General features: G+C 40.2%; 1 protein-coding gene across 1 annotated transcript in view; it reads right to left on the bottom strand.

The window, feature by feature from the left end:
* The window catches only part of cadpsb (Ca2+-dependent activator protein for secretion b), a 65,864-nt gene extending 46,844 nt beyond the window's left edge, over window positions 1-19,020 (bottom strand). The window contains exons 1-3 of the mRNA XM_070841661.1: window positions 18,688-19,020; window positions 2,883-2,996; window positions 708-1,040 (exon numbers count right to left, since the gene is read on the bottom strand). Coding sequence (XP_070697762.1) covers window positions 708-1,040; window positions 2,883-2,996; window positions 18,688-19,020 — 780 coding nt within the window. The remainder of the gene's footprint in view (window positions 1-707; window positions 1,041-2,882; window positions 2,997-18,687) is intronic.
* Window positions 19,021-24,005: the final 4,985 nt, after the last annotated feature.

Genomic DNA, 24,005 nt, shown 5'->3' with positions numbered 1-24,005 from the left:
TTTCAAACATCATCAAACATTTGGTGAATTATGAAAGGTACTGTCTAATGTGTCAGAGGTCAATAAAAGAGATTTTACAAAAAGTGCGCATCACAAGTTCTGAAAGCTCACAGCAACGCCTTCAAATGCTTTCAATTTTCTGTCCAACAGTCCAAATCTCAAAGATGTTCTAATTACAATGAAGTAAAAAAGAAGAAGGGGGAATTCAAAGGAGCTGGAGCCAGCAAACATTTGGCATTTTTGCTCAATTCAACAACACAAATGACTAATTGAAAATTTCTACAGATGAATTATCTGTTGAACAACAGAAGTGATTAATCGACTATCTCTTTCTGCTCTAGAACCATCCAATCCGTTCATGCTGCAGTTCAACAAGATCATTATTATGGCCAGGAAGAGAGTATTGTGGTCTGCAGTTTATGGTATAGCGAAAAACAAAAACACAATGTAGCTATATTAAAATATTGAAATACAGAAAATATTGAATGTAGGAAACCATTTCATACTCGCAATATTTTGAAACTTAGATGTTCGTGATGTATGTAGCATACCGTAGATGTGTATTGTAGTAGAGCAAACTTATGTGTGAAAATAATGGTCCCTCCACCAACTCAGACATTTGGAAAAACTGAAACAATTCTGCCAGCACTTTTGGGCCAGATGTGAAAACCTTCTGAGACGTATCACCTGTAGGTTTGCGATCTTACCTGACAGGCTTGATAAAGCAGCTGGTGCTCAAACTTTTTGATGCCAAGGATGTTCTGGAACATCTCGTACAGCTGGTCCTTGCTGAGGATGAGCTCAGAGGCCGCACTGGCAGTCATGCGTTGCTGCGCCTTGCGCGGATCCTCGTCACCTCGGTAGATGGTGTCAAACTTGGCCATCCATGAGCTGAGCACAGTCTCCTTGCTCAGACCGTCAATCTCTGGAAGGCTGCGCACACGCTTCTCGATGTGCCTCTTGAACACTTCCCTGAAATCACTGGCCGAGAAGCCGCCGCTCTGGACCATTTTAGCCACACGGTCGCTCTTTAGGAACACCTACGTTGTGGTGAGAGACCAATGTCACTAATTGCAGTTATGTAAGAGATAGAAGATACTAAAGGCACACTTATTATCTTAAATGATCAGCAATGATAGCTGAAGACAGACACTTTTACTGTGTGTATATATATATATATAGTAGAGTACATGGCACAGGAGTTATGAAAACCATTTCTGTGACATTCTGTTTCAAACAGTAAATGTCTGCCCTCATTAGCAAAAGGGAAACATTTATTTGTTTTTGTTCATTTTGAATTGAAAATTCAGTGGCACATATATATGTGTGTGTGTGTGTGTGTGTGTGTGTGTGTGTAAGGCTGTGACTCAACACAGCCAAGGCTGCATTCGGTCTCCTGCTAATGACAGACTAACAGGAACAGGGACAGACGAGGCTATATTGTCACAGCATCAAGCAAAGTAACCATCATTGCAGGCTGCTTTGTCACTCTGACAGTCACATTTTGTCCTTAGCATCCATTATGGCTAAATAGCAGCCTCTACTGTACTGAAACATTACAGTACAGTAGTACATTACCCTTGTCATTTGGTGCACGTATCAGCAGATAACAAAGGTTTGCAGGCTGAAATGAATAAGATGTTAAGTCAGTCTTTTTTTCTTTATTTGAGAAAAGCAGACTACAGCATTTAGGAACAAAGACAGTAGACAAAGCAACCTGTGATCATCCATAATTTAGCTAATAGTAGTGAACCTTACTGTTTCACTAAACATGCCACTTTAAGCGGACAAGCATATTTTTTGATTAACTTAACTTTCTTTCAGACAAAGTGAATAAAGAGATCTGCACCCTGGAGACAAAGTGCTAAATGACCCAACAGATCGGTCAGTGTCTTACCAATGTCTGGCAAACACACTTTTTAAAACAGTGTTTTACTTTTAAAAGTGTTTCCAATTACGTTAGCAGGTAATTTTTATCAGAACATTTTCAATGATCTTCTGATAACTTATTAAATTTTCTAGCCACACAATAATTAAGTTCATTACAACAGTACATCAGGGCATAATTGTCTCAAAAGCCACAATCACAGGCCAATAAATATGACTAAATTCATTTGTGATTGCAGTATGTGAGTGAACAGTAAACAAGACCGGATACATGTTTTAAAGCTTTCAAGTGTGAATTTTAAAAATCCCCACTTTTAGGAACATTTCTTATTTTCTTATCCCCCTCCCATTAAACATAAAATGTTAGACAATATACTAAATTCCTGGTTAGCTGTCACATACTGGAGAGGTCATGCTGTAATTAACGTCCTTGGCATTATGTGTCTATATATGTGTTTCATGATATTTCAAAACTTGTACTTCAATTTTTCATAATTGCTATGCCTGTTTTTCCATCATGGATTTGGCCTTTAACGTATCCCACTATCTGCTATAGCTTTTGTATTTTATGCATGGTAATAATGACTTTTTCATCTGCGAATTGAATAGTGAGGTTGGGAAAGATGGCTGTGTCAGCCACATGCTCTGACTCATAATCTGTGCAGTGAAAAGCTTCAGCCACCATTTTACCACTCAGCTGTCTGCATACAGGCATTTTGACATGGAATAGCAATGGGACTGTCTGGTGCTTTTTGACATTGTAGACTGAAAGCTGGTCATTTCTGGTTTTAAATCTGCTACAAAAGTAAATCAGAGGATGCAGCACATATACAGGAACAAATACTAAGCATCAGTTTTGTCACAAAATTGTGACAGATATCAGTATTAGAGCGATAGCACAACACATTCTGTGATTAACTTGAAAGCATCAAGCCCCTGCGCTTGGAAAACAAAATGGTTCTGACTGGGCTGCTACAGTTATGGTGTGTCGGTACCTCGTTGTAGCTCTGCACAGCGTTGATGAATGCCTCATCAGCCACGATTTGTGTGTCTCCATTGAGGAAGGCCTGGAAACGATCCTTGGTCTGCTGAAGCTGCTGCTTGGTGATCTGTGGAAACAAGGGTAAAGGAGGAGGACATCCCAGTGTTAAAGCCCTGATAGGAAAATGTGTTAAAACAAGCAGACCTTAGTCTAAACAACATTAATATCCACCTATTTTTGAATAATCTATTCTGGGCACAGGGTGAGGAGAGCCGCCCAAACATCATTTCCCCTCCTCCTGGGGGAATACCAAGCACTCCCAGGCCAGCTGGGGGATGTAATCCCCGTTGTGCTTCCATAGTCTACCGTTGCATCCCCCCTTAGACAGTCATGCTCTGAGCACTTCTAAAGGTAGGTGGCCAAGGCGCATTCTTACTAAATCCTCTAAATCCACATAAACTGGCTCCTGTCACAGCGAAAGAGCCCAATAACAAGATCCTCCCAAATCTCTGAGCTCCTCATGGAGTGAAACCAGGAGTCTCATCTCAGCTGATTGTATCCACAAACTCATTCTTTCAGTCACTACCCACAGATTGTGACTGTTAAACTGAGAGCCTTTCTTTATAGCTCAGCTCTGTCTTTACTACTCAGAGACTGATACAAAGCCGGCATTCCTGCAGCCAGTGCCCCTTAACGGCGGTCAATCTTACAATCCTTTTTACCATCTTTCATGAATAAAACCCCAAGGCACCTGAATTCTTCCACTTGAATAACCAACGTGCCCCCCATACCTTGAATTGAGCAATCCACCAACTGCTTCACTCTCAGCAGCAAACTGCTCCAGTGGACATTGTGAGCCACGGTACGATGAAGCCAAAAGGACAACATCATCCGCAAATAGAAGAGATGCCACTCAAATATTACCCTGCTGGGCAAGCTCCAGGCCTCAGCTGTGCTTTGATATCCTGTTCATGAATGTCACAAGCAGGAGAGATAAAAAGGTAGACCCTTGTCAAACATCCCTGACATACTGTTTTGAGAGTACGGAAAAGAAATTATAACAGCCCTAATAAAGTAGAACAGACTAGAAAGTAAAGAGGTACAACATCACAGTCCTTTTTAACCTTGCTAGCCCTGTGGCTCCAGGGATAGCAATGTTGGTTGATCTACCACTTTAGTCCAGACTGAAATATCTCAGCAACTACTGGATTGACATGAAATTTTGTAAAGATTTTTGCTATCAACATGGGAAAGTGAAATATCTCAGCTTCTAATTAATGGTTTGGCACACAATGTTGGGTTCATGAGACCATTCATGGTCCCCTGAGGATGAATGTCACTGGCCTCAAATTTGTGATTTTTAATGAAATGTCTTGTAGGACTGTAGGACACACAGACTTAGTCCTGCTCCGGTAATGCCTGTTATGCCTTTGCCATTAGCAACAAAAAGTAGACATGAAGCACTTATGTACAGTTTGACAAAATAGTTCTGATATATATACATGTATTGTATGGAAATACTCTTCTGCTTTTAATTTCCTAAAAAGGATTTAAACATTTTTATTACATTTTCTGTTAGCACAAATATTAAGCCGGGAGTTGCGTTGCACACGTGGGATATTTTCTCCATCGCTCCCTTTACTTTCATTTTCGATCCTCTCTCGAGTCTATAGATGTCCTTGGATTGATTTAAACCATGGTTACTAAATCAGTGACCTAGCTGTCAATAGACTGACAATCTCCCTCATGACAACTGCTTTCCATCCACAGTTCAAGCTGCAGTATATATCAAACAAGCTCAAGGACCTGCTGGAAACGTGTGTGTCTGCGTGCATTCAGACGCACTTTGCAAATGACAGACTTTGGTGTAGGAGTGACATGGAAAAGTACCACATATCATCCGCCTTAGAGGAGATTTCAACACCATCTGTGTGTCCATCTTACTACTCCAACCTCCCTTCAGTAATGTTCAGAAAATTAGGCTCATGTAACTTAAAATTGTCTCTATTAGAGCCAAAATGAAAGTGCTGGTTTGGTCTAATGAGAATGATTTAAAAGATGCATGTAAATGCAAACACACCCACTGCCAACGGGATGATCTCTCCATCACTGCCAATAAAAACAACACCAATCCAAAGCTTCACACATCATTTCACCAAGACGGCCACTCCTACTCCATCCAATTCACTATTGTTGCGGAAGAGTGAATTTCAGCATGATATAGGCCCACCACTTAATGTGCAAACATAAAAGATCCACTTACAACACATAACAGCACATCAACTACATCTGAGATCAATAGTTGTGCTTGTGCGTCAAGGTTCTAAGTTTATGCATCTTTGTAATAGCTAGTTGTGAGTCTAAAGAGAAAGTGTGGACCAGTCCTGCTATGTTTTAATAGACCGTGGTGTTCAAGGAAAATCCTGAGGCAACAAATGTTAATATTAACACCAGTATGCAAATCAGCGTGATCTATGGAGACTCTCCACAGAGAGACTGAAGTCGACACGCTCGCCTTTGGTTTCTGTTCTATTTCTGAAGGTGAGAGGGTGAGGATGGATACATCACACAGCTCTCACTTTGTGCTGTCTTTCCTCATCATGCATTATCATATAGTGTTTAATGCAGAGACTACAGTTGCATTCATTTGTGAAATTTTCATTCATTTTTTCCCCATGTGAGCACATTGAATTCTGAAATACTGGTTTCCAAGCAGGAGTCTTATGTAGGGTAAACATTTTAATTAAAAGTAATAAATGAAAAACAACGTGCGCATACATGCTCAGGCTGAGGTTTAGGCATGCTGAGTAATGACTTACTATCAATTCACCAACAGCGAAAGCAAAACCAAGCCAGCAGAGTGAATAAAGTGTATTACACCGGGGTAGGATGTGCTTTCTGTTGAAGGGCTGCTTGGCTGAGAAAAGTTCAAAAACAGACTTGAACCAACATGACTGAAATGTTTAAGGGCAAAGCTAGCACTTATGCCACTAGACCTGAGATCACACATACTGTGGCTGTGTGAATACAACTCAGCACTTGTACATAGCAACAGCTTTACTGGTTGAAATAAAGCAGCTAGACCGGCCTATAGTGTGTAGGCAAAATAAATCTCGGATCAGTTTTATTGTATTTTGTTGAGGAGCTGTAATTAAGAGATGGAACAATTAGTCGATTAATCGATTAGTTCAGTGACAGAAAATTAATTTGCAACTATCGATGAAATGTTTCAGTAATTTTTCAAGCAAAAGCTTTGAGCAACTCAAATGTGAGGATTTTAAGCATTAAATGAAATATCTTTGCATTTTGATGAATATACCAGGCAATTTGAAGATGTGGGAAATTATCATTAGAGTTTTTCACTATTTTCTGACATATATGGACAAAACGTTCAATTAAAAAATCACCGGCAGATTAATCAACAATGAAATTAATTAGTGTTTGCAGGCTGAGCTCTTATCTATGAGGCCATGGACAGAGTAGCCTCTATTAACCTTGCATATTAACTCACGTATAGCTCTGGCAGATATTAGAATAAACTCCAGGAGATGGGATTTTGGCGGTCATCCAAGCACTGGCAGAACACATTTGTGTTTTACCTGAAGAAGTTACCATGAAAGGTCAAAGCTAATAATACTTTTGCTTCTGCTGACAGTTTCTCTCGGCCGATCTGACTTTATGTGACAACGCAGCAAGCAGCTAACTCTGTGTGTGTGTGTGTGTGTGTGTGTGTGTGTGTGTGTGTGTGTGTGTGTGTGTGTGTGTGTGTTTGGAGAGCTGACACTGAAGTACACAGCTGTAAACCAGGTAAAATGTGTCCACCTCTCCACCAAAGAATAGTTTAGCCGCATAAAGTATTTATGACTTTCAGTTCTGCATGGTATTTGTTTCCTTGCTGATTGGAGAACTGTGCTAATTAGTAACCAAGTTGATGGATGAGAGAAAATGCCTCCATTTTCATCAGTGTTGCCAGACTCCCAAGACATACTTTTCTGCTTTGCTCTTATTGATTCTCTCTCTGTGGCTCTTATCAAGATTGCAGTGTTACACGGTGATTCATTGGCTTCCAATGAAGTGGGCAGTTACATTAATCACCCTTCACATATCAATAGAAGGGATATGCACATTGCATTGGTTTGATTTACAGTAACTTTATTGCAGTTCAAAATGACTATGGATTTGGATTTAGATCCACCAGCTGGCTGATACAATATTTGAGTCGCTGTGAAACATTAAACAACATATGACTCTTTAATTAAAAACTGGTTTTATGACAAATCGTAAATATCTTTTTGTAGTTTAGGCCCCTAAACTTTACTTAAAATGATAATTTTCCATGTATTACTGTTTAGTAGACAGTGCACACTGGAGATAAACAGATGGTTTAACATTAAGGGAAAGGTCAGCAGCAACTAAACATAATTTTAAAATATATTTGTTCTACATCTTCAGGCCTATTGAGATCCTAACAAAGGCTCATTGTTGTGAGTCCCCTTGGGCACTGCTCAGAAAATAAAAGCTGCCTTTTGTGATTCTTCAGTGAACTGGAACAGAATATTTCTACATATTGCTTTGTCAATATGTGTTCATGTATGGTACATTTTGCCACCATCAAACTAGAGTGGAGAAATTCACTAAATTTGGGATGAAACAGTAACATAACATATATTTGGTGATACAGTTTGTCATATACAACATGACATGCTTTTAATAAACAAAGGAAACAATGAGCTGTGTAAATCAAAGCGAAGGCATCAACAAAATGGGCAAATTACGAATGTTCAAACGTGCAAAGTTGTCGTAGGGGGATCATCATGTAGGGGATGTGTACATTGTCTTTGACACTATTCAGGACCATAGTCAACATTTTAGTAATACTGAGGTGAGTCCAACATGGAGGCCTAAACACGGCTTGCACTGCCAGGAAGGTGGGGAATCCTGTATTTATTCATCGGTTGGCCTTAAATGAGTGCAATCTAAGTATGTTACTGCAGGTCTAACAATTGCTAGAAACCTCTTGTACACTAGGATCAACAGCTATATGACAGAGCACTGTAGCACTATACACTGCTGATGATTTGTACTGATTTTATTTTTAACATTTCAGTTTTGAGGCTTAAACTATACTGATATCAGCCTATAGTGTTATATTTTTAATTAGTGAGTTTAAATACCCTCCCAGATTGCTAAAACCCAAAGTAGAGAGGACATGGCTTCAGCGTCTTCAGCAATATCTAAGGCCTGAATGTACTGAGTGTAGCTGCGGTGGAATATGCAGTTTATAACATTTGATTTAAATTAGAGGTTAGAAACTATGAATCATATTATAAATCCTTTATGTTCTCATCAGTTGGTCATCCATCTTTGGCCACTCGTCTTTCATTCTGGTGAGGGAGAGAGAGAATCATGAGTACAGGCCCTGTGCAAATATTACAAGCCATAAAGGGGCTTTTAGAAGAGCAGCTCTACTCTTCGTGTGCATGAATAGTGCATGTGTGCATTTGATGTATATGTCCATGTGTTAACACAGACGGACGGACCAAACCAGAATAATGGCAGGTTACGTAACACCTGTAATACACAACAATTATATTTAACGATTAAGATTCTATATGTATATTTATCGTGCTAACTCTTTGAAGTTTTTAATCAGCGTGGCTTATGAGGTACACAACATATCAGCTGTCCTTGCAGTGCTGTGATGAGTGGAGTAATTAGCTAATTCAATGCAGCATATACCGTAGCGCAATAAAGCTCTGCTGCTGCTGACTCACACTTCAGCTTCCTCTAGAAGGAGTTACATAACATTGAAAAGGGAAGTTAAGTGAAGGTGTTTTCCTAAATCAAATTGCTGCAAAGTACAGTAGACGTGCAGTTTTGATGGGCTGTGATAAATACACTAGTAACTGATTATTATATTGAATTATACAGCTTTGACTAAATAGACCAACATTATACGTTAGTCTAAGGACTGAGGCGACAACTCAATCTAATATCTAAAAGTGGATAAAATATGGAATTTTATATAAGATGAAGAGAGTAGAAGATTTATGTCAACCTAAAAGGGAGGGTAAACTTTACAGGCGTGATCAAATGTGAAAAGTGACAATGAAAGGATATCATACAAATTAAATGTTCTTATTGTTTATAAATCTGTTTGCTCAGGGAAGAGCTTCGCACACTTGCTGGTGTTGGCTTTCAGCAAACATGCTATCATTGAATCCTCTCGCCAGACAAAGCATATTTCAGTCATGTTGCAGATGACACCAGCGGCCCACATCTGAGTAAACAGCAAACACGAGTGCGGGACCAAGCGCGTCATGACAGCTGCACAAAATCTACCGGCAACAGGCTTCATCAAACACAAAACACCAGCACCATGTAGTGACTGTGGTCGCAAAACTACAATTATACAAAGACAGATGCACAAGCTGTTATCCCTAACCAGACACATAGATTTGATCTGATGACACACACGCACACACATACACAGAGTATTGTGTGAGTAAATACCTCTCCACTGGGTTAGTAAACAGCCAGGTGTATACTCTGCAGACAGAGCCTGACACACGACAAACAGGGATAAAACAGGGAGCTCTGGCTCTGTATAACCAGTCCTCACACTGTTGTCATATTCAGGAGCTGTGGCACTGCTGATATATACAGCAGAACACTGTGTTCACAACCAGCTAAGCCCCTTCATGTAACAGTCATCCATTATCACACCACCAACACGCTGGCAGCAGCCATACAGCTCAGCTGGGTCCTCAATATGTTCAGTCAGTTACTGAGGAGAGCAAAAGCCCTTAACCTAATATAATATAAATGGTATGGACGTGTGAACCTCCATGGTATGGAGAGGACAAAATCAATGGGGCAATTTGCATAAATTTGGTCCAGAACATTAAAATCAATGTTGTGTGTTCTATTGTATTCCAAGAATCAGTTTATTTGTTCTGCCGGATTTTTATTGCATGCATTTCATGACTTATAATTAAATTCATTCATGTTTATGACACTTTGCCAGAGCCAGTATCCTGTTTTATAATGTTCCAAATGCATAGCAAGAAAGTCTTTATTTCCTTATTAAATTAACAAATAATAATAACCCCCTGACTGCTTTTTTGTGCTCAGACTAACTACTCAGCATGCAGCAGCAGGTGAAGGCGACTAAGTACATTTGCTGAAGAAGCATTCTTTTATTAAGCACAATTTTTACAGACTTTAAATGTTTTGCTTTATTCCAGTTGGGTACAGAAAAATGTTTTTAAGCATTGCTTTTTGATATGGAAGTCCAACCAATCACCAGGTGGTCTCTAAATGTACTACTTGTACTGTACAAAGGTTAAAGCTGAGCTGAGCTCCAAAATTTAAAAAATTCAAACAGCCGCTAAAGGCCAATGTTGAAAACAGTTTCATTTTTGGTTGATTTTTCTAAATGAAAAATGTATCTCTCATAATAGAGAGTGGTGTTTTCATTGATTTTATTTAGTTTTTATCTCCTGTGTGATAGTGTTTCTCAGTTATGGTTCAAAATAAAAAGTACCCACTGCAGCACTACAATGCTATTTTATATTTTAGAGCCCACAAATTGATGGTGGATTGGTATCACTGATGCATGCATGTCTGATGCTGCATGGTGCATTACTCTCATCAACAATCTAAGACATAAATCCTCTCCTACTACCCTCCCTTCACAAATCAATTACTGTCTTCTCTCTTTCTCTCTCTCTCCCTCTTTCTCTCTCACTGCTTTTAAAGGTGATTATCTGAGACATTTCTTTTTTCTTTGTGACAATTTTAGTCTAAGTCTTGTTAGATGCTCAGTAAGGTTTGCATCCTGTTCTTTCACCAATAGGAAATGGCTCCAGATGTAGTGAAAATAGATCACACCGCTTATATTGATCAGACCTGTACAACCTGGTCTTTACTTGTGGTCAGTAGCGATTTTGAAAAATTGTAGATGAAAATGAGAGAAAAAGGTGGGTACAAAATATTTCAATTGCATGGTTAAAGGAGTAATCCACCATTTTAGCATTGTACTCCTATAACATTGTTGGATTCATGATAGGCAAAAATTGAGATGTCATAATTTTTATTTCCTTGACAAAACGTAGAGCCTACATTACCCACAGTGCAACACAACTGCTGACAGTTTGATCAGTGATTCAGGTGTGTCATATTAGCTAATGTAGCCTTGAGCTGCTAGCCTCAAGCGGAGATAAGGAGCAGGCTACAGAGGTCCGGTAAGCTCACACTCCAGATTTTAGTCATTTTTCAGACTTGTAATTTCCAACCCCAACTGATGCTGATCACTTGAGGCAATTTATCAAATTTTGCTCTGCTCCCTCTGGATTTACGAAAGGCAAAGTTATGCAATGTGTTTCATTTGTGCAGTAGTGCTCCCTAATACCTGTACACAGCCTTTGAATTGCAATGACATGTGATGCAGTAGATGGGAATACCTAAAGTTGGGTTTTAAAAATCATGTGAATTTATAATAGGAGAATTGTGTTCTTCATACTTAATTGTTTCCCTAACCCTGAATGCTAAACAGTAAAAAGCATTAAAGATTAATTTATGTGCCTCTTGAGCTTTGCTTATAGATTTCTGTCTGCATCTTTTATGATTATTATTGCAGTCTTACTGCATTGGTGTATGGATGAATTTACACCAGTGATAGTGATCAAAGCGATGGTTTTGAGCAAAAAAACAGAAGGCCTCCGAGACAGATTTATGTTTGGTGTTTGACAGAAGGAGAGTAGTGTACTGACTCTGTTTTGAGGAGGAGGCACAGGAACATGCGGCACCCAAAACAACACAGTCAAGAAACTTAGAGCGTCTACCTGACATACAACCTCATGGCTGCTCCAGGCCGCTGTTTGTGTTCTTCATGCCTCAGTTAGTCATTAGAGAAAAAGGGAAAGAGAGGTTCAGCAGAGGACTGCAGTAATGATCCTGCTATAGCTCTTACCTCCATCTACTTTCTTTAATGTGGAAAATCGCCGCTACTAATCTCTCTCTCTGTCTCTCTCCTCTTTGTCTTATTCCAGCCATGTTCTAGTAACTTTTCCTTTGAAGCAGTGTTTCATAATGCCAGATGTAACCACACACATTATTGTGTTTTAAACAAGCCCCAACAGCTGCCTGCCTTCATTTCGCTTTCTAGACTCAGAAGATTTCTCAAAGTTTGATGATGTCTATTGAGTTCATCAAAGAACATTCACAGAAGTTTTTTGCACATTGATTATAACTTCTATACCTTATAATTATGACTTATTTTTCTCACAATTATAGGGGAAAAAATATCACAATTACAGTGTAAGAAAAAAGTATGTGATAATAACAGTTAGAGGAGACAGGAACATGATGACACTAACTGATTCATTTTGATCCGCTCTCGTTTAGCTGCACGGTTGATGCATGGAGAGGAATGTAAATGGCATTATGATTAATATGCCAAGGCTATACAGGCATCTGCATCGGGATTTGCACAAACACACAAAGGATCTCTAGCAATCCACCAAGCTCAGCAACTACTGAAGTTTCAAAGGAAAGTATTGTAATTGTTGCAGTGTTAATGTCAACGTCTGGCAGGAAGTAAACTTGGACTAAACTTGGTTTTATTCCAACACAGTTGGTCTGTATTTACCAGCAGCATTTTGCTTATAGCTGACGTAAATAGTCAAGTAATTGATTGGTCGATTGATGGAAAATTAACGAGTGACTATTTTGACAATTCTTTGATACTTAAACTAATTTTTCAAGCTAAAATACCAAAATAATCACTGGTTCTCACCATAGACTGTATGTTCTGATTGCTAAAATATTGCAGGGTTTTTTATATTATTATAAGATCTGGATAGTTTGAAGATCTCACCTTGGACTCTTTGATGGGGATTTTTGTTTTTTTATTTGTTGACATTTTTCAGACCAAAACAATTCATTGAGAAAACAGTCTGCAGATTAATAGAAAATGAAAGTAATGCAGCCTATAGTTTTAATTTTGACAAATTCAGTCAGAATGGTTGTGAAATACATGTAATATAAGTCGTTGTTGCTTTAAGAATAGCTCATAAATAAATCATGCTCTTTCTTCTGTGTTACATGAACACATAGAGCTCAGGCATTCATCTCAGTAATCCATATATAGGTCATAAATGTTGTATTTATTAGAAATGTTCATTATAAACACATACTATAGTTTGTTTTCTAGTTGCATCACCAAGCAGGACTGCTAATGGCTCATGTCCATTTTCAACAAACCAGCTTTCATTTTCTCCTTTTTTCGAGTATGGCTGATGTGCAGTATGGGAGCAGGGATTATATCTTAAACAGCAATAATAAAAAAAAAGAATGACAGGTGCCCTGCAGATTAATCTGTGTCAATCCAAGCATACATGAGGATGCATTAACTGTCCTCAATCAGGCAATGCTGCTTCATGTCTTTCAGAAAGCCTGGGTTTTATTGTGTTGTACCAGCAGGATTAAGGTTGAGCGAATGCTAACTGTAGGTGGTTAACATTTGTCTACCCAAATTAAAATGCAGTTTTGTATGGCAGTCGTGATTTTATAGGCTCTGTGAGGACACATTGGGTCTCCTATAATTGACAAGTACATACTGTATTCGGAGAGAAACATCATTATGTGAGATGCAGCTTTCAGACCAGAACAAAGATCCATCTCTGCCTCTTATGAGGAATAATCCCTTCCATTATGCCATCTTGAAACATAAAATACCGCACATTCACATGCAAACATTTGCATTTGCATTTCTGCAGCTATTTTTGTCAGCACACGATTTCCCTGAGAACAAAAATCAAGTCACACGACTGGATGATTTAAATGTGCAGGGCAAACATGAGTCAATTTGATCCTGACTGTGATTACTGCCTTCAAAGTAGTCAAACCTTTGGGAGAAGAAGTTGTTTGTGTTCTAACGAATAAGATCTTCCCTCCTGGTTTTATGCAGACAGAAGGGATGTTTAATTTGTGAAGCTGTGATTTGTTACGTGCCACCGCACAGACTGGAGGTGAGGGGGCGTTTCACCTGCTGCTTTTCAGCTGCCACCCCTTTGGAATCCACTTTCATATCCATACCACTGCTGAACACCTTTTTCTCCTCAGTACTAGTGTTGCTGAAACATGCTAAAACATCTGCTACTTAATGGGAGAGACAAACATCCTTCAGCAGCAGCACTCAAATGATGATTGACACGTTTTATTGTCAACTCAAAGCTTGGCTTTGACACTGACTGCAATGCTTCTTTTATTGTCAAAGGATGCCTTTTTTCCGGCAGAACGTTGTGTAAAGATCTTACATAATAATGCAAATGATTTCAGCGTCATACTTGGCATGCTCTTTTTCATGAGCATAATGAGCTCAGACAGTTTCACCTCACTTATTCATGTCTCTACACATTGTTCTCATATAATCTTACAAAATCACTTCTGGGTTTGTTCAAGGAAGACGGGAGAAAAAAGGGGTAATGACATTAAACACTCCAATGGCATAAGTCTAGTCTATAGTCATAGTCGACACTCATTATGCTTTTTAAAACCATACCGTGCGCAAGAATGTTAATTGAAAGTCCTTACTGCTCATACACCAGTTAGTGTATTCTTATTAATCTTTTAATGTTACTAATTTTACTCATGTCTCTTCCAATGATGTCAGTTTCATGTGTCTCTCTCCCTCAGCTCCCTATTCTAGTTTCCATCTCGCCGTGTTATCTGTCCTTTATCCATGAGCTCAAATGCCACAGTTATCTAAATCTTTGTAATCATATATTATAATGTTGTTCCACTGACCGAATGTGTAGCCAGTCATCAGGTTGTAAAAGGTTGAATAATTGTGTCCATGTATGACGATTATGCCGCACATTTATTGTCTAAGCAAACATCTTGCTCAGCTCCACCAACAAGCTTTTTTTTTATGCTTCTTATCTCTTTTCCTGGTATCTAAATTAATGCACACTAAGCCCCCACAGCCTAACTATAATTTTATAACTTATATTCACAATTTAAATGGATATGGTCTCTGTAATGCGACTGGCAAATTTAGGGGAGTTGACACCTATGCCACCATGGATCGTATTCTTATTGGGTATGGACAGGTCGTGAGAGCCGGACAGGAAACCCAGTCCACTGAAAGCCAGGTCACAGTGGGAAACTTGAAATCCTCTGTCAGGTTCAGCACTGATCACAGACGTAGCAAACTTCGTCCAAGTATCACCGACTTGCATTTCAGTCTCATTCACATTCATATGGAAATGCCTGCTGCGCAATTCACAGCTCCTCTCCCTCAGAGTATCAGCGGCGTACTGTACAGTACTAAAATGCTGAGCTAAGAGGCTCTCTATTAAGTTAGTCTGCTGGCGGATAAGTTGATTGGATCAGATTATCTTCGGGGCATCACACTTTCTAATTGAAAAAATAGTAAACCCAGGAGATTATTCTGTTCTGAAATACACACCCGATGTGATCTAAAAAATTCATATGGGTTTGATCAATCAGATTTAATTTTTAGCAGTTTGACAAATAATGTTTGATTTTGTTTGACTGCATGAGCGCTTCCATTCATTTAGCAATTCTGCATTAAATAAGAATATCAGCTTGTTCCGTTTTTGTTCTGTTGTGCTTATTACCAAACTAAGAGTCTGTAGCCACACTAGCCACTTTGTGTGGCTGCACTTAGGCACAACGGTGCTTTGAGCTAATGTTTACATCAGCACACAAACATGCTTTGAGTGACCTAACTAACCTAACCTGCTGATGTTTAGCAGCTGTAATATTCACTGTCTTCTTTAGCATGTTAGCATGCTAACATTTGCAAATTTGTACAAAACAAAAAGCACAGCTGAGGCTGAGGAGAAGCTCATTAGTTTTGAAGGTATTTGATCGTAAACTAAAGCTGTCCATCCAATAGTTGGTGAGACATTTCACTCAAATCCACAAGGGAACCTCATAATGTCGCTAGAGGGAAAATTAGAGGATCAACAAATTCATTAGGATTCATCATCTGGGAACCATGAATGTACAATCTTTAACGGAAATATATCAGATAGTTGTTGAGATATTTCAGTCTGAACTAGTGGTGATCTGACCAGAACATCGGACGGACTCACATTGCCATCAGTAGAAAAATGCCACAAAATGTCTTCCTAAATTTCAAAATTCCTTAGTCCTACAGGACACATGAAAAATGCTGATTTGTCATTTTAGCTCATTGCCATCATGCCCTTGCCTTCTGAATTGTCCTTTATGATTAATTCCTCTGTGCACACAGTTTAGGCAGCTTACTTCCATGAAATGAAGAAAGATTTTGTCCTCCAGGAGAATCCACAATGATGCCATAATTCCATAAATGACACAAATGCAATCTACGTCTGTCAATAACCTCAGTAATTTACTTAAAACATATTTAGGAAGAGGGCATTAGTGTAAGTGTCAATTAGCCCACACACTCAACCACCATTTGAGCAGCAGCGGCCTCCGTACTGCTACCTGTGAATACACCTTTCAGACCGAATGAGAAAATGCTTCCCTCACCCCTCAAAAAAGGAAGCAATTGCCTGTTACAGCCCTATTGTGTTACCCTTTCACAAGGTTATAGCAATACATTTTAAGTAAAAGCAGTGGAGCTCGTATACTCTGCTGCAGCCTCGCCTGTTTCTCTGTGATAGCCCATCACTGCTGTTTGTGTGCCAGAGCTTCTAATAACGGATTATCATGGAGCTGCTCCACATGTTTCGCTGAGGCCTCTAAGTCTTTTCATTACAGAAATTGCTTCATCTTATTTCTGTGACTAATCTATAATGGCCAAAATTGTAACAGGCTACATATTAAATTGTGTAGCCAACGCTGTGAGGAATTTCCTTAATAAATGATTGTTTATTGACGTGTGAGAAGCCCACATTGAAGGGAGGTTCATGGCAGAGGGGAATCCAATCCTGAATAATCTTTCTTCAATTGAGTGTATTTTGTGACAAATGATTTCTTAATATAAACATAAGGCAGGAATATAATGAAATGACAGCAAAATTATGATGACTCTACAATGCCATGATAGTGTAAATGTACATAACTGCCAGGAAGTGATCAACTGCTCTGAAATGTTTCTGTGTGATTAATTATCCACTGTCAGTGTCATTCAAATCAAACCAATTAAATGTGCTTAAAAAGGACAATATTGTTGTCACACAAATTGCAGGTTTAAGCCACAGGAAGCAACTCAAAGTCTAACAGCAGACTGTAGGCAGGCAGACACACTTTGATTTCCTACTCTGACAGCGAGCATTGGATTGTTTGTCCAGATATTCACTCACCCACAGCAAAAGATTGTGGCTGCCTGTGAGCTACCAGATATGAAAGTGCATTACTAAGCATGCATTAGACTATCAGTAACCTACGCTGAACAGGACAACAAGAACAAACAAGTAGATGGAAACACTGTGGTTTATGCCTCCCACATGCACTTGTGCATGAGTCAGCAGAAAATTCAGACCATATGGCTTTAATTGTGTCCAGAAGAAGACGAATTGTCTGCACGTTAATCAAAAACAACACTCAGAAGAGCAATTTCCATACTATTGTTTACAGTGCTTCCTTACACGTGTGATACGTGATCGCTGCAGATTAAGTGAGCTGACTGAATCTTCAGCAGGTGCACAGACCAACTTCTGTCTAGTGAGGAGAGCTGCAAGAAATTGCTACTACAGTCTCAATGAGCCATGTAATAATCAATGTTTCCACAAGATAACCGTAGCCCACACAAAACGTGTTGATCACCTGCATCGTGCATCTGTACTATAATTCACAAATTACAGAAAACTGACAGTATAATACAAACAGTAGATGGTTTATTTCTGGTGTGGAAGACAGATGCACAAAACAAGGACAATAAACTGGGGCCGTTGTTCCGAGTAACAATCAATTCGACCTTCCTTTAGTACAGTAGGGCCTGTGCACGGTGACTTTGACAGTAAGGACATCATGACCCAAAACTGGCTTCAACATCAATGGAGCATCAGAGCAGCAGTGAAACCAGGATGTGGGCCTTGTCCCTTCCAGTAACTTATGTAAATCTTACAAATAGTTTAAAAAAAAAAAAAAAAATCACGTGTGGCTATAGAAAACCTGTAATGCAATTAATTTAGTGTATCCCACCGAGAGGAGCCAAGCTCATGTGCAAAGGAGAAAGACTATTAAGCACCCCCACCCCGCCCTCCAGAGGTCTGAGCCTAAAAGTCACCTTGGGAGGCCAAATTGACGGGATAAGTGATGGCGCAAACGGGTTGGAATTGGGTATCCGCCAAGAAGGCAGGACAGAGAGCCACACAAGGCTGTGCATCTAATTTAAAGCAGGACTGACTTCAGTGAGATGTGGGGCAGCAAGGACAATGACGCCGTCCCGTTTTAAGACGCCATCCACCGTCTCTTGAACGCCCTTTCAGTTAATGGGCTTGCTGGGATTGATCAACACTTGCGAGCGTGTGTACGGAGGAGCACGGGCTGCACTCAGTCTGCAGCTCTGCAGCACCATGTGTCCTTTCACTATCCGGAGCTCGGAGCGCTTTTATGTGCTCCTGTCTTGCTCTGAGGATTTCAAGATTTTGCGTCAAAAAACAAACAGTGGTTTCAAACTGGGACTGTGCCGGATCGGTGCGCTATCGGATAGGCCTAGTGGCCAAACCCCCACCCGCCCCCCTCCTGTGTTCTACCTTATGTAGGTCATCAATGACAACATCTGCGATATGAAAGGAGGCATTTCTTCAGCATGTGGTTATTAATTATGCCTCTGCACCGAGGGCCCTTACCTTCTGCTGTCGCCTTGCCATATCTGTGGGTTGTTTTGCATTGAATGGGTATGCGATGCATCGCATGACAAAAACATACAACTGCAGCTTCTTTTTGCGCTCCTCTTCGTCCCTCTGCAGCTTCTCCAGGTCCTCCTTCTCCTCGCTGGCGGCTGACGGGCTCGGGCTGGTCGGACGGGCGCTGCTGCGGCTGCTGCTGGGCGCAAGTCCACCCGAGCTCTCGCTGGTCCTGCTCGGAGAGATGCGGGATCCGGTCTGAGGTGCCATCGCCTCTTTGCTTTCCTCCTCCACTATCCCATCAGATTCCTCCTCGCTGGACGACGGATCTAACATCTTGCTCTGGAGGTGATGCGCCCCTGCAGATGCACCTAACCTACTGAAGGAGGCTTTTTTTTTTTTTTTTTTTAATGATGTCCCCCGATGATGGCTGAGCCGCTGTCTTATCCGTGCCTAGATTTCATGTAGAATATGCCCGATGTCAAGGCAGGGATAGGCCCCGATTGTACTCGCTGAGAGATGTCAGCAGTACGAGTGATGCTGGAGGAGGTTTAGTCTGCTTCACACTGAGCAATCTCCGCCTGCGCCGAGCACTCGTCGATGCTTACGTGTTTTCTGTGTTTTATTGGCCAGTCAGTGCTGCGGATGTGAGAGGGGGAGGTGAGAAGGGAGCGGAGGGGAGGGGCAGGGGGAGTGTAGTGTACAGATGAGGGGATGGAGAGCGGCTTTTTTTTTTTTTCCCTCCCTGTGAAAGCGGGCGATGGCCTCTCCCTGCCTGCCAGGCGGGGACGCAGGCGCGGGGAGCTGGCCGTGGTCCTGAACGGGAAATAAGAGGAGAGAGTGAAGGATGCGCGGCGCGTCCTTTATCTCATCATTACGCTCTGCGGTGGTGGTACACCTAAGATGGCTGCCACAGGACTCGTCTGATATTGTCACCGAAATGGGGAGCTTTTTTTTTCCAGTTTATAGGCAGTGCACGGGATGCAGATCAGTAGGTGTAAACATTTCCAGAATGGCTCCTGAGCCACGCCGTGTGTTCTTGCAGGGTGGGGTGGCCCTAAAGAGTGAGCTGCTCCCCTGTCCCTCTGTAGGCATCTGGCAGAGAAATTGATTGTTGCACCATGTGCTGGTGTCTCCTGTCAGGAAGTTACATTACACCGCAGTCACAGAAGCTTTTCATCTACTAAAGGGAGATTTATTATTCAAGCCAAGTGGAAATCTTCAGGTGTCCTTTGCTTAATTTCATTCAGTCATACTGAATAGTGCCATTTCCAGCATACTGTGTTGATCTTTAGTGTATCAAAGCAGAGCCGGTGACGTGGTTGAATGACATATGGCATATGACAGTGTTGTATTATTTTATATCAAAGAGGGATTTGCTATCCAGTATGGGATAACGTGATCACATGACATTTCTCAGTGCAGCGTACAAAAGACACAAGGTCGCTCAAAAATCAAACTCAGCAATACAACAGGTGCAAACAGACCACATTTACGTGACACATGGTTTGCAAAACTCATTTTGTGTATCTGCCTGTGAGGAGACTCTAATGTTATCACATTATACAGTCTCTACAGCTTGAAAACATATAAGAAAAACACTCTGTATGAGACTGATTGAGACTAGACTAAATTTTACTGTGGACTCAGCAGCTCATTCTTAGAAAACATTTCCACACAATAGGACAGCAGTCACTGTGGATCAGATTTACTTTCTGACCCCGAACAGGGGTTCCTATTGACCTATTTAAATTCATGAATTAAGAGGGACAGACTTTCACATACACAGAACACATGACTGACACACATACGTTAATGTTATACATATAGGCCATAGGAATGCATTGTAGAAAATTTCACCACAGCTATCCAACAACAACTCCCCACCAACTGTGGCACACTGAAAACCCGAATGTTCACATTAATGACGCATTATAAAAGGGATGCAGACTAAACCACATACTGGAGTCGGTCTACTGATAACGTGAGCTTGTGGAGCTGACTGGACTTATTCTAACTAAGATAACTAATTTAATCTAAGCTTCTTAACAGTTAAAAGTTAAACGGTGTCTGCTTATGTTTCTTTGTCTATGAGTTTGGTAATGTTCAACCAAAAAGTGATGTTTTCATCTCATGTTGTTGTATTTCATTAGGTTTTGGAGGTAAAGCTATCCAGTTACTTAGAATAAATAAACATAATAAACAAAAAAATGCTCTTCATTAAGTCCATTGCACACAGCAGCAGCTACAGGCAGCTTAATGTAAACCCAAAAGCTAACTAATCCTGCTGGAATAATACCTGCTCATGTTTACCATTTACATAAATTTGAAATCATTTAATTAAACACACCTTAATGTAGCAATATGCACTATATGAGTACAATACACTAAAGTAATTCATGTCTCAAAAACTAGATTTTAGCACAGGGGCCATTGGTGATTTGATAAAACCTTTACCAGCATGTCATCCTTTGCAGTGGCTGTCATTCTGCTGGAAACCATTTCAGATGTTCTACTTTAAGGCTTGGGATAAAGGTACAGCGTGTAGGATTTAGTGGCTTGTAGCGATGAGGATGCAGATTGAAAACAACTGAACGCCCCTCAGCTAATCCCTTTTCAAGCTAGCAGGAGAAGCGACGATGGCCGACTAGGATTCACCCGCTCTTGCTTTTTCTTGTGCTAAATCATAAGGATGATCCCCAAATTGTTCACAAACTTCTCATAACACAACGTGGTGTTCCACTTCTTTGTTTCTTTTGACCAGCGTATTTTCACCACCAAATTGAAGCTGCTGTTTCACCTCAAAAACGTGAAACACCTTGGTTGTCTGTTCGGGGCCTCTGTAGAAACAAATCTTAGTTTCATGTGATTATACACATGTATATTATATATAATATATTCCATTTCTGCATATTGATCTCCCTATATCCAACACACTTCACCTTTAAGGCTTATTTTCCCTCCAGCTCCTCTTTACGTACTGCTCATGTCATCCCTGTGACCCTGTATTATGCTCACCGCCCCCACCATCGTTCTACTAACAGTATCAGCACACCCATGACAGCCTTTATTCTGTGAACTCAGCATGTACAGAGGATGGCCAGGCCTGCCTACCTCTGAGATTAAATGCAATCTGACAGCTGGACTGACTAGCTGCTAGTCCAGATGTTCCTTATGCGTCTCACCAGCAAATTCCCTGCAGGTAGCCATGCTTTCAAGGACCCCTCATCTCTAGTTTTGCTCTAGTGGATATCCTCTTGCCCTGTCTTTAATACTCCCTCTGTAGTTCTTACTCTCACAGCTCGTCCTCGTGGATTCTCAGCATGGGGTTTGCCTATGTTCCCCATAGTCCTCAGCTCGTTAAGTTCTCAACAGGCCACTGCCAGCTCCTAATCGGTGAGGCAGTTGGCACCCCTTAGATGTCAGCGACTGCACACTCTGGAGATCTTTGGTCTAGCACTAACCTCAGCAACGGAACTCTCCAAACCTTTTAAACATTAATAATTGACTGATGTTCTTTTCCCCGCTCCTCTACTTCAACCAGAGTGTGTACACATTAAATGTTGATGTTGTTCAGGGTTGTGCAACACAAAGGCCAGTCTGAAAAAAAATTTGAAGTTTTGTCAGGCAACAACAGCTGGAATTTTGTTTGTTTGTGTTTTAAGAAGCACATATATTCCTTTATTTCATGGTGAATTTCCATTGTCAGACTAATGTTCATTACATTTAGAAAACAATCTCACCACAAAGTCCACTTAGTAGCGTCTCAAGAGCTTTTGATCATATTACACAGCTTTCATCAGCAGATGGAGTATGACCAGTTGAAGTTTTTTCTTTCTTTCATTCTTGAACTTAGAAAAGTCCATCTGCGGATGAAGATGATGACCATGTGATATGTTTAAAAGCTCCAGAACAGCTGCTAAATAGACCTTGAAAGGAGATGGTTTTCTCAACTGCTTGAGTGAAGAATGAACTTTGTACGTTTAGTTTTTACAGCATGATTAGTCCTCAAATCACTTGATACTTAAGCACAGTAGAAACAATTTGTGAAGACAACATTGACATGTCAGCTTTTAAGTTGACATGATTTCAAACTTGTTAGCAAACAGTTGCAAAGCCATGTTGTTTTTTATTTGGAAATGTGTCAGACACATTTAAGACCATTATTTACTCTACTTTTACCTCTGTTTTGGTCTCCTCCAGGTCCAGGGGGACATCTCTGGCTGCTAAAAGCTCCACTATAAAGCACTGACACATTGAGCTGAAAGACATTCAAACGCTCCATGGAGCTGTGAGAACTGCAGAGTCATGTGTTAATACTGTATGGGTTGTTATATAAAAATATTGAAAGTATATACTGTACGTCACTGCTTGAAAGCGCTTTTGAACATTTACAATTCTATGACTGTAGAAGATCAAGTGATACAGTATAGATGAAACCTCCAGAACAGCTATTAAATGGAGTTTGTAGTGAGGATTTTTAGAGAGAAACTGCTGTTTCTAAGGTCAAGAATGAATTTTTACTGTTCCAGAAATTTAAGGTGATGTCCTTTTGATAAAAGGTCATGTGATATTCAGTCACATGACCATTTGAAAGCCACTTCTTTACTTTGGGTTTTCTATTAACATAGAAGTCAAATCAAAAAAAGATTCTGTGGTATAAATTCCCTGTTGGATAGATACAACCTGGAGAAAATGAAGTGACGACTGAAGATATATACCATGCTAGATATTCATCTATGATCAGAGGGCATGAGATGAATCATTTGAACTTCCTTTGACCCTTCCCCAGAAATGCATTATTAATAGTAGTCATACTGTATGAGAAACCACCTGACTTTATATGTCTGAGTGTCATCTTAACTCTGCTTGAATCTGTTTCTAAACAATTAAAAAAAATGAGCACAACAACTGGGTTCAAAGGATAATGTAAAGTCATTGAAAAACACACAAATAGAACCAATAGAAGCACACTGGAGTAGTGTTTTGTGCTTTGATGTGTGTGTTCCCCTATGTGTCTTTTGCACACTGTCGTGTGGGTGCCTTTTGGAGAGTTGACACTGACAGCATATGTGAAGCACACATTGACACACCCGACAGTGCAACACAGCTGGAACATCACAGAGTAACTGCACGATGATATATTCATGACTTCCCGGCCTCAGTTGTCTTCGCTTAAGAATCGTTCCTTCATTTCTATGTATGTACAGATCATGTTTATTTTATTTAGTGTATATTCTTGAAGAGTGATGGAGTGTGTGTGAGACAAATATATGTAAAATAAGCTTAGCGTTAAAGGCTCCAGTCATAAGCTTGAGGTT

This window comes from Pempheris klunzingeri, chromosome 2 (assembly GCF_042242105.1).
Source record: "Pempheris klunzingeri isolate RE-2024b chromosome 2, fPemKlu1.hap1, whole genome shotgun sequence".
In the NCBI taxonomy this organism is placed as follows: domain Eukaryota; kingdom Metazoa; phylum Chordata; class Actinopteri; order Acropomatiformes; family Pempheridae; genus Pempheris; species Pempheris klunzingeri.
This window is presented reverse-complemented; position numbering and strand designations above follow the sequence as displayed.